At 40.9% G+C, this 10,994-nt stretch overlaps 2 protein-coding genes across 3 annotated transcripts; one reads left to right on the top strand and one right to left on the bottom strand.

The window, feature by feature from the left end:
• Window positions 1-22: 22 nt before the first annotated feature.
• Window positions 23-5,544, bottom strand: abraxas2 (abraxas 2, BRISC complex subunit). Of its 2 annotated transcripts, none has more exons than XM_031878426.1 (9): window positions 5,452-5,544; window positions 4,403-4,493; window positions 3,815-3,851; window positions 3,242-3,308; window positions 2,792-2,982; window positions 2,131-2,250; window positions 1,726-1,810; window positions 1,494-1,611; window positions 23-1,268 (listed from the first exon to the last, which is right to left on the bottom strand). In XM_031878426.1, the coding sequence occupies exons 1-9, from the start codon at window positions 5,521-5,523 to the stop codon at window positions 718-720; spliced, it is 1,332 nt and encodes a 443-aa protein (XP_031734286.1). In that variant the 5' UTR covers window positions 5,524-5,544; the 3' UTR covers window positions 23-717. The 2 variants fall into 2 exon arrangements, with proteins under 2 accessions (XP_031734286.1, XP_031734279.1); XM_031878419.1 differs by having other exon boundaries at window positions 2,131-2,253; window positions 5,452-5,530.
• Window positions 5,545-5,627: 83 nt separating this feature from the next.
• Window positions 5,628-9,947, top strand: eef1akmt2 (EEF1A lysine methyltransferase 2). Its single transcript, XM_031879171.1, has 6 exons — window positions 5,628-5,752; window positions 6,046-6,111; window positions 6,283-6,397; window positions 6,845-6,952; window positions 8,368-8,584; window positions 9,675-9,947. Exons 1-6 carry the CDS (start codon window positions 5,640-5,642, stop codon window positions 9,770-9,772), a joined length of 717 nt encoding a protein of 238 aa, XP_031735031.1. The 5' UTR covers window positions 5,628-5,639; the 3' UTR covers window positions 9,773-9,947.
• Window positions 9,948-10,994: the final 1,047 nt, after the last annotated feature.

The following is a 10,994-nucleotide window of genomic DNA, read 5'->3' as shown; positions in this document are numbered from 1 at the left end:
TATATATATATATATATATATATAAAAAAAAGCACCCATTATAGAAGTGGCAGAGTAAATTTTGCTTGAAATCTATTCTTCATCATTTAAATAGGAAATTGTATGATTAATTAAAGACTGTGGAGCACGGAAAAGAAAATTTAATAAATCTAATAAATCCCAATGAGAGAAATGTGCACGTTAAAGAAATTCTAGTTACATATATAGATCTCTTCAAGAAAAAAATAATAAGAAAAGCTAACGACCATTTACTTATTTTAAAAAAAAGTTTGAAGGCTGCAGAACATTCTCCCTTTGCTTTTCTTAAGATGACAAAAGAAGGCAAAAAAAAATAGTGCAAGAGGTAATGCAAGTGTAGGTGCTCAGAGTTGGTGACGCAAAAGTGAAACAAAAAGGTACAGAAGAAAGCGTGGAGCAGGGCCTGTCTTTTAGGGAGCCGAAACATCCACACTGAAGTACCCACACTGACCCCATTCCAAAAAAAATTAAAACAGACGACTTTTCTCTCCAATGAGACACACCCGTTAAGCCTGCAAAGCAGAGCAAAGTCTCCCCTTAAAATGGAGATCAGACTAAGACAATAAACGCGAGACACCACCTGTGCATGCCTTTCACTTTCAGGACTGGCACTTTTGTCTATATCTTTGATTGCTTAAGATGCCCACCCCTCAAGGTGCGTCACTTATTTGTGTCCCATACACACCCTGCGGCATGTTTCTATGTGGCCTGTGAGCCGCGAGCGTCCCCATCCGGGCCGAGGGCAGCTGGCCGGCCCTGCGCTAAAACGCTGGCAGAGACCATCGGCGGATGACTGGCTTCACTCACCAAGTTCTCATATTCGCTACTGTCCTCATCTTCGTCTTCGTCTTCATCCTCATCATCTTCCTGCCCTGCGGCTTGTCTGTCTAACGAGTCAGAGCTCGATCCGTCGCCATTGCCGAGGTATGGGGTGTTGGGCGTGGCAACGGGATTAGAGCTGGCGGCGAGGCCCAGGCCCATCCCCAGTGGGCCAGGCGTAGGGTGTCCCGGAGAGCCCACAGCTTGGGGCCGAGGCAGTAGAGCAGCACTGGTGGGTGGGGAAGAGGAGGAGAGCAGAGGGTCACCCTGGGACAAGAGGTCAGAATAAGATGGTGGGTTAGGTGAGGTACTGGGCCGCTCCGGAGCAGAGGGTGTGTGGAAAGGTATTCTGGAAACAGGGGAAGCCTCAGAAGGGTCTGTGTTCTCATCCGGAGTGGGATGGGAGTCTGCATTTTGGGCCTCAAGGAGCCCTGTAGAGTAGAGAGAAAGATGCATCTTGTCAAAAGGGTAAAGCATGTGGACATTTATGCAAAACGTTAGCACATAAAATCTGAGGGAAAGGGATAGACACAGAAGAACTGACGCTCAATATACTGAGTGCTTTTGCTGTTGGCTATAAAGCCAGTTTATATTCAGCACACATTTGAAATTTTACGACACAATTCTAGTTTATCGAATATAAAACAGGCTCCTACTTCTCTCGTCTTCTGCCATCTTGCGTTTCCTGAGAGCAATTTCTTGTTTGAGTTTGTCCACATCCTCTTGAATTTTCTCTTTCACACGCTCACTTTGTTCTACCTCCCCACACACAGCCTGAAAAGAAGACAAACAGGTAAAGAATTCACACAGAAAAGGAAAAACAAAGTCATCGAGTGAGAAAACAATTTCACCACGCGTCTTCCACCAGCTATCCAACATCCAGCTCACCTGCAATTTATCTTGCAGTGCACTGTAGACTTGGTATATTGTTCGGATATCCTTCATGACACCATCTTTGTCAAAGAATTCGGCCCTGGAAAGATATTTACCAATAGGTATATCCATTACATCATTCAAGACATAATATATAACATCACACAGAACGAGCTCACCTAGCTTGTTCATCAAAGGCAAAGGCATTAGAGAAGTAAGGATGTGTAGTGTGTACATTCTGGATGCCATCTATATCGTTATGCACATGTTATGTCAAGGTAAAGCTGTGGTATGCTGTCAGGTGGCTGCTGCCACTCCCCGCATATCAAGGGAGACTTATGGCCATCTAAACTCTCTCTAACATATGTTTGCAGTGACGTCGGTGCGGTGCAAAGAGGAAGTTGAGAGCCCCAATCTTACCCATGCTCTTTGATGACCTGGGTGTAGCTGATTGAGGTGTTGGGCACTGAGGAGACTTTGTATTCCTGCTGGCTTGTGTTGCCAAGGTTTGGGATTGAGAGGGTGATCCTCTGGTTGAACCTACTGAGAAGAGATGACCAATTAGCACTGTTAAAACAGGAAATGAATACTATATGAATGAATACTATACCCATAATATAATATTACAGACAATCATTCATTTAAATTTCTTATATATGCGTGTGAAATATATATATTTATATACTTTAACTCTTTTTTTCCCCCAAGTAGCACACATATGCAGAACGTTTGTCATGTTTTGACTTTATAAACATACTTCCCAATCCCATACCAGTGCTCCACTTCACTTTAGTAATTATAAAATCTGTACACGCCCCTGAATGAAATTCATTGGGATCGTTTTTTTGTGAGATGACATGAGGCCAGGGACGGAATAAATGTAACCGACACACTGAATGACATTGATGAGATTTGAGCATCCCTGTACAAAAAGAACTTAGAGACACATTAAATCGAAAGGGTGGGAACTACCTCTATGTAAATCACAAGCCTGGACAAGAGTAAATATTTGTTGATCAAAGAGTAGTTTGACATTGTACCATAAATAAGTGCTTTCTTGTGGCCAACATGCAGTTATTACCTGTGGTTAGGTCTGAAGAGCACATACTCCAGTGCGTGCGTGGAGTTGTTGGCGGTGGAGATGAAGCTGAAAAGAAGGAAGACGAGGTCGGGCACACCAAGCAGCTCAGACAGCTGTTTGTGGATGATCTGTTCCCTGAACGACATCTGCTGCTGTGTGTTCCTCCGGAACCGGTACCAACCAATAACGTTCTACACGCCCGAAGAAACAACTCATTTTAAAAGTGTTCAATCCAGTAAAGTCTCAAGTACATGGGCGACCAAAATAAAATACAGTGTGTGGAACAAAACTGACACCAATAATTATGAAACCTGTACAGCTACTTATTGAAATACTTCAATGAGAAAACAAATAATTTCAAAACAATGGTAGATGCTGTATAATATCCACAATATTATATCCACAGCCACAAAGTATGTTGAAATGACAATAACAAACAAATTCACTCACTTTCCGCCTATCTTTAAGAATGCTGTTGAGATTTTCTTCATTGAGTTGGCCAGCATAGTCATAAAAGCTGAAGACAGGAAAAAAAATAAACAAACAAGTACGTTCAAACTGATTCAACACATGTTCCTGCTCCTCCACTGCCTCGGCCTAATTCTTTTACCAAATCTTGTCAAATGAGGCCATCTACTGTCCAATGTCAGATTAATTCAGCCTGTGCCAAAACACATGTAAGGCAAGTGATCTATCTATTGAAGTTGTCAGTATATTACAATGACCTAAAACTAAGACACCACAAGCTGCTCTGCACAAAGGGCCTTTATATTGAGGGTAAAAACAATGCTAATACACGCCTGGAGCTCTTGGGCTGTCTACATGCGTTAGACAACAGCTCTTGTAAAATGTCACTTCAACCTACCTTACCTTGTTTTGCCTGTTTTACAACAGTGTTATCTCAGGTGTTCTAAACAAAATGGTCATGGCCTTAAAGCAGTGTCTGTTCTAGATTTTGGTAACATGTACATTGATAATTTATGATAATAGTAGCTGTTTGAGAATAAAAAGCTCATATCTTACCTAAATAACTGTGCACAAGGATCATGGGTATGAATTTCTGTTGGGAACAAATAGTGACAGATGTTTCAGATATATAGCATCATACATGCAAAATCTTTAAAAGACGTAAGCCAAAGTGTAGCCCCACACCCAAAATGTATGTACTTAAAGAATGATTAAAGTTGTCCCTAATATATGCAACAAATAGGGGAGTGGGGAATATGTCAACAACATATCTGTACACACCTACACAGTCTTGGGAAGAGCTCTTAAACAAAATAAGTGGGAACACCTGTGGGGGCACAGGGGCTTTTACACAACTTGTGATACATGTAAGCCCGGCCTTTTTGGAAAATGGTGCAAAATGACTGTGCTATGCTGAAGGCCAGCAGACATTTTGACTTCAATGGTTAACAATGGTTCTGTCCTATTTAAGTAATACCAAATACCAGGACACTGAAAATTAAGCAGCTAAATGGTATTCAGCCATAATTAACTCTATTATTATACCTGTGCTTTTCCTATTGTGACATAAAGAAGGCTATTATAGTGTGATCATGTGAACTTCTTCACTCTCTCAGACTTGTTTTTGTCTGTTGCAGGGCTTACCTACTACCTGGAGCAATTCTGCAGTGCTGATCTGTGCATCACTGATGGTGACAGTCTCTTCTTGCCGTACATCTCCTAATAGGAAGCCCTCCTGTGCAAAAACATTTAGACAAAACTGCGGTTAGGGCACTAATGTAGACCTGAAACAATTAGTCAGTTAATCAGTTATCAACTAAGAATTGAACAGCTGGTAAATAAACAGCAGCACTGCCTTTCCCTTTTTGTTTATGTCAGGAATGCAGACAAACTTGTTAACAACAACTAGCCACCTGTCCAGGGCCGACTTTTCAAAGTCTGGCATGTAAACAGCGCTGTCGTTAGCTTCGTTTGCTCTTATTGTAAAAGGTGAATTTCTCAAACGATGACCACAAAGGATATATAATCGATTGCATTTATTTAACGAGCACGCCAACGTACAAAAAAAAGGAAAAATAAGTATATTCTTACGCATGTCAATCACTTTGTTAGACGATTTTGACTTGAATAAAACTGACATTAGCAACGTGGCTAATAAGCTAATCTAGCAATGTGGTAACAACACAAACAAAAAGGTTTCGTGTAACCTAGTTATGAAATTAACTGCGTAAACTTCACTTCATATCATTGATGACACAATAAACGGATACCAGATGACAGGTCGAAGTGCAGACGTTAGCGGCACAGGCACACGGAAGTCACTTGACTTGGCAGCTAGCTAACCTGCTAAGTAGCTAATTGCTATGTATTTCCTGGAACTCAAACTTTCCCAACAGCATTTAGCCATGTTTAAATAGCACGTATTTGTTTTGAGGTAGATATTTAACACATGTGCAGCTGTAAGACATGGGATCATCTTAAAATGACTAGTTTGCCTTCATGTTTCTGTAGCTACACATTATGATTACACCGGTAAATAGACGGAACCGATACTAGCTAGCCTGCAACAGGATGATGACACTGGAAAACAACACAAACTAATGGTGTTGATGGGCGATCAGACACATCGCCGAGCCACGCGCACTTTAGCAACAATTCCCTAATAGTTTGTCAACATAATTTTGAATACTTACATGATCTGAGTTGCTGTTGGCGCTGTGATAACACACAGAACTAAAAGTATAACCTGAAATGGATGCCGCCATGATGGAAACATCCCGATCAATCCTGATGCCCCCCCCCCCCTGCGTTTCCAAGCACGCTCCTCAAGCGCAATGTCTTCTGGGAACTGTAGTTCTGCGACGACGTCTTGCCAGCCACCATGGAAGTCGCTGCAGAAAGCGTGGAGGTGAAACGTGGAAATATATCGGACCAAGAGGACGACAGCGGCTCAGATACCGATTTTGAACCTTCAAAACTCGGAACGAAAGAATAGTAAGCTCGGTAGCGTTAACGGTAGTGTTGTGATCCGTTATTAACGTTAATTTATGATCATGGTGGTTGGTTGTTGTTGCTATTCTCCACAGCTAGCGACAGAGCTATCGGTTAATACAGTTAATATGAAATATTTGTATATGTTAAACTTCAATCAACAATTGATATGAACTTGAATCAAGCTACTTACGTTTATTTGTTGCACCACACTTTACCATGTTGCTAATGTAGCAGCGTGTCATCTGTGCTCATAGTGTTTCTATAACTAATTCTCAGTGTCTTTTTTTCTGCAGTTGGGAAGATGCATACCAGAAAGAACTGGAGACATTCGCAGACATTGGGGATGTTGGTGAGATATGGTAATCATATTCACAGTATTGCAATGCTGTCATGTCCATAGCCAGAATTAACCCACTGGATATTACAGTATTAGTATCAGTGTTGTCAAAACGTAATGATTCATAATAAGATGTGTTTATTGCAGTGTTATTGTCTCATTAATAAGGTCTGTGTTTCCATCATCTTGTAAGGTTTGGTGAGGAAAGCATGAGCCGTGTGCTGCGATGGATGGACAAAGCTAAGATCCCAGCAGACGCTGCCATTCTTGACATTGGCACTGGAAATGGAGCCTTTTTAGTTGAACTGGTGTGAACAGAGTACATTTTGACATTATTATGATTTTTAATTCGCAGGCTTTGTTTGGTTGTTTTTAAAGGGTCACTTCACCAAAATCACAACCGATCATTAAAGCAACATCTGTGGATTTTCCAGGGTAACAGGGATATTGTTAATGGATGCTCACATTTTTTGTTCGATTTTTCAACGCTTAGAAACCAACAATCCGAATGCCTTCCATCTCCAATGTATTGGGATGATGATTGAAGACTCAGCAATCTCAAAACTCAGCCAAATATATTCAGCATGACTAAAACCTCTACGGGTTTAATGGAAAATATGTTTGTTATTTAGGTGATCTGGGTCTTTAATTGAGAGTTTGTAAAGACGGCTAGCTTTACTTTGATGAACTTTCCTTGAACTTTTCTAAGACAGTTGATAAGCTTAGCTCCTTTTTGTGTGTGTGTGTGTGTCAAGGCTAAACACGGATGCAGGACTCTGACCGGGATAGATTATTCTCCAGCGTCTGTAGAATTGGCCCGAAACGTTCTGCAGGCGGAGGACTTGACGGATGTCACTGTAAAGGTCGGTTCGCTTTTGTTTGTCATTAAAACTAAAACATTACTTCTCAGTTAATTAACTGACTTACACAAGTATCACAACACATGTAGCTGCTACAGGATATTGAATGATATCATTCACATTTTGAATTGATCACGGGTGTACTGTGTGAGTACTTGTAGTGCCAGGAGAACAGCATGAATCAACATTTTCTGCAAAATTTAAAATTCACTCCACTTGAGCGCTGCAGTGTAATATTTTAGTGAACTTGGTGGATCTTATGCCATGCACAAATCTGCCATTGACACAAAATGAATCCCCTCTATTCCTAAATGCCAATAATACAACATAGCTTTCAGCATACTGTCAGCCAGCCTGGGAAGGCCAGAGGAAAATCTCCTGTGTTTACTATGTGGGATAGTTGGACGTGAAGACGGCCCCCGAACGTGATGGAAGTCTGCCCACCATTCAGATTAAACCACCTGAAATGAATTGGCAGGATTTAACACATTTTCTGACATATATATATATATATATACAAGAAAAACAAATTATAAATAAGGGATGTGATGAGTGAGCTTTTCTCTCCTGTGTGCAAAGTACAGTTGCATATATGTTATATGCATCACACGCCTGTGACTGTATGCTTTGCTTGGACAGAAAGCCTTCTACTGAAGTCAATATTGACCGTAGCTGGACAGGGGGAGCACAGTGGTTGTGTGTGTGTGTGTGTGTGTGTGTGTGTGTGTGTGTGTGTGTGTGTATGTGAGAGAGAGAGAGAGAGAGAGAGAAATATTATGTTGGTATTTCTTTAACGCTGCAGATTGCCAAAATAATTAGTGTGGATGTGCTTGTGTAGCCTTGAATGGAGTGTGAGGAGTTTGAGCCACATGGTAAAGGATAAAAATGCTTCTTCGACGGGTCTTACCTTAAAGGTCATTATGTCAAGCCCTTTAGTCATTATGTCATTTTTATACATTCTTTTAACATCATCTCAGTTTCTTTCACACTTAAATTTAACGCTGATCAGTTGCAAGAATATGGAGGCATTTTTTCTCTCAACTGAATCTCTTGATCGTCATAGATCACGCATTCTGTGACCCGTGGTTTGTGAGTATGTGGCTCTTGAGCTCTCCCCAGAGGTCTGGTGTTCTGCCCTTGGTTCTAATAAAGGGCTCCTTTCACCGCTGGTATGGTAGGTCAGCAACCTCTGCAGAATTAACGGCTGTCATGTCGGCAGTTGGGAGTTTAGTGTTATAGTTAAACAGTGAGAGGTATAACTCGTTTTTTCTTGGTTGATGCTGAAAGATATCTTCTCCAGGTGACTATATTTTTTACCCCACATCTAAAGAGTCAGACTAAGCATAAGGCGTCATATTTGCTGTAAGGTTGCTCACAGACATTTCCTTAACTGCTGACTTTTTGTGTGTGTGTTTTAGGAGATGGATTTCTTAAACTGCCACGGTGAGCTCAAAGGTTTTGATGTCTGCATCGACAAAGGCACATTCGATGCAATAAGCTTGAACCCGGACAGCTCTAAGGACAACAAAAAACTGTATCTCCAAGTTCTGAAAGATGCTCTCAAGGACAAAGGATTCTTCACTATCACTTCCTGCAACTGGACAAAAGAGCAGCTGCTGGACCGATTCAGTGAAGGTAAGGGGAAACACTTGAATTGTTTATTGTATGTGTGATCGTTTATTTTTTAAATATTCTGTTGAATCTTGTTAATTTCTTTGTGAGAGTGCTGCATAGGACTATCCCACCGTCATACAAGGTAGATTGACTCTCCACAAACCAACTCAATTAGACGCGTAATTCAGAATTGGTCCATGAAGCAAATTTTTACGTCACTGATTTAAGAAGCCTTACAATCTGGTTAGCTACTTGGTAGTTGTTGCCAAATAAATAGCTGCCTGGAGATGAAAATGCATTAAAAATCTAAAAATGTATATAACAGGTTTGCTCATCATATTAAAGGTTCCCCAAGGAGTTTTTGACCTCTCGTAGCTCTCTGAAGTGTTTTTTCTATGAGTGGGTCCTCATTTTCTTTATCTCATGCATGTGCATGAGGACGCACATGTCACCTGCATCCGGGTGGAGAACTACACAGTCCTGCCAATGGTTTCACACTGTTTCACTGATCTACAGGTGCTGGTAACACGCCAAGATATTCAGCAATACTTGTTTTGTTTTATACATGAAATACATTTGACATGTTTGTTAGAGCTCAAGGATATACACAATGGGTTTTGGTGAGACTGGATGTAAACATAACTTGTATTGGTTTACAAGATGACTCCACAGGGCACCTTTTTAAGTGGATATGTGCAGTGGTGTGAATGTGTTCTGACGATGGGAAAACAGTTTTGTTGTGGGACCCACAGTCAAAGCACAGACACAGTTTGCTGGCACCTTGTTAAACTTCAGGCAACAACAAGCCTTGTAAAGTCAGAATCCCGGCAAGCTTCCATTAGCTGTCACTCTTCTAAGTGTAGTCACTCTGGAGAGCCTGCAGGGGGCCGAAGGGCTTTGAGGTCTCATCTGTCACACTGACAGGCCTCTCTTTACAAGGCCCCGGGAAGCGCCACAGATGGTGGATGGATAGTTCTTGACTCAGAGTTCTTCTCCTAACCCTCTGTAGCCACAAGTCAACAAGAAAAGCTTCCGGGTATCTTGTGTTTAAGACGACAATGTTGATGTTCTATTATCTTAACCTGCACATTTTCTCTGTGTTGCCTCACAGGATTTGAGTTTGTAGAGGAGTTGCCTACACCAAGCTTCCAATTTGGAGGCAAGAAGGGCAACAGTGTGACAGCCCTCATCTTCAAGCGAATACATTGACTCACATGTGCCCAGAGGATACTTTTTCTGTGTTATCAATTTTATTTTTTTTCTTGTTAATCACAGGAAATCATAATTACTGTACATAATATTTTATAACACTTGATTCACTTCTAAATTGTGTAATGACAGTGTAACTGAGTGGAATTCTCTTGAAATAAATATAGTTTTGGTTTTGTTGCTGTCGTATTATTTTTGCCTTGATCCATCTGTCACATTTGTATGAAATTGTTCAGTAATATTTGATACTGTTACGCAGAAAATGAAGATGTACAATTGAATAATAGTTCTCTCTGACCCTTGATGTAATGTAGGTTCCTCCATGTCTTGTGGCACTTTCAAATGTGAACTCACCCTCGTGCACCCACTGACACTTTTTTGACTAACGTTGCTTTTCTGAGGCCACTTGTAGAAATAGTTCAGCCACACGATTATTCAGTCTCTGTTTGATTTTTAGCCTAAAGGCTAAAACGTGTTCTGTATTCATTTTACGAAAAGGGCTAGAAGAGAAAGAGGATATTCACAATACTTTGCACTGAACATTTCTTTCCATTCCATAAATCATCTTATAGCCCCTCAAATTACTTTGCAGTTGAGAGTCCTGACCCGCAGTTTGAACACCACTGTTCTGTCTCACTAAATAATGAATTGCATCCATCTTTCATGTCATGTGAAAAGAAGCCTGTACCTAATTGGCTCAACTGGAAGCCAGCAGAGCTTGGGGTCCAGAGGACCATGATCAAGAACTTCTGACATAATGAATATGTGCCGTGCCTTCTGTGCAAGAGAAGCCTGTCTGCCATTTACTTCCTTAATGACATCGTTAATAACTGTCAAACTCCGGACTCTAATTGCAAGCTGGGCCAGTGGTCCAATGGGACCGTCGATGTTGAGTAAACGCATTCAAGCTTTACAAGATTTGCTGCCTGGAATTTAACAAGGCCCTGGATGTGCATATTATGCCCACATTTTCCCATGAAGTGAAACCTTCATTAAATATCTCCTTTACCTTTGTCAACATTCATACTCACCTAAACAAAACATATGGTTAGACAGATCTTTGAGTGTTTTCTTATTGTGTAATTACATTTTAATAAGTACTGGAGCTACAGTACCTCTTTGAATATACTGCAGCCTACTCATTTCCCTTGTACAGGTGCAGTTGCTAAGAAACAGACTACACCGCAAACCTGTTTTCCAAAACAAAGTCATGGGTTTTTCC

The sequence above is a fragment of the Anarrhichthys ocellatus genome, unplaced genomic scaffold, assembly GCF_004355925.1.
Source record: "Anarrhichthys ocellatus isolate YVR2014 unplaced genomic scaffold, GSC_Weel_1.0 scaffold3, whole genome shotgun sequence".
Lineage (NCBI taxonomy): Eukaryota > Metazoa > Chordata > Actinopteri > Perciformes > Anarhichadidae > Anarrhichthys > Anarrhichthys ocellatus.
This window is presented reverse-complemented; position numbering and strand designations above follow the sequence as displayed.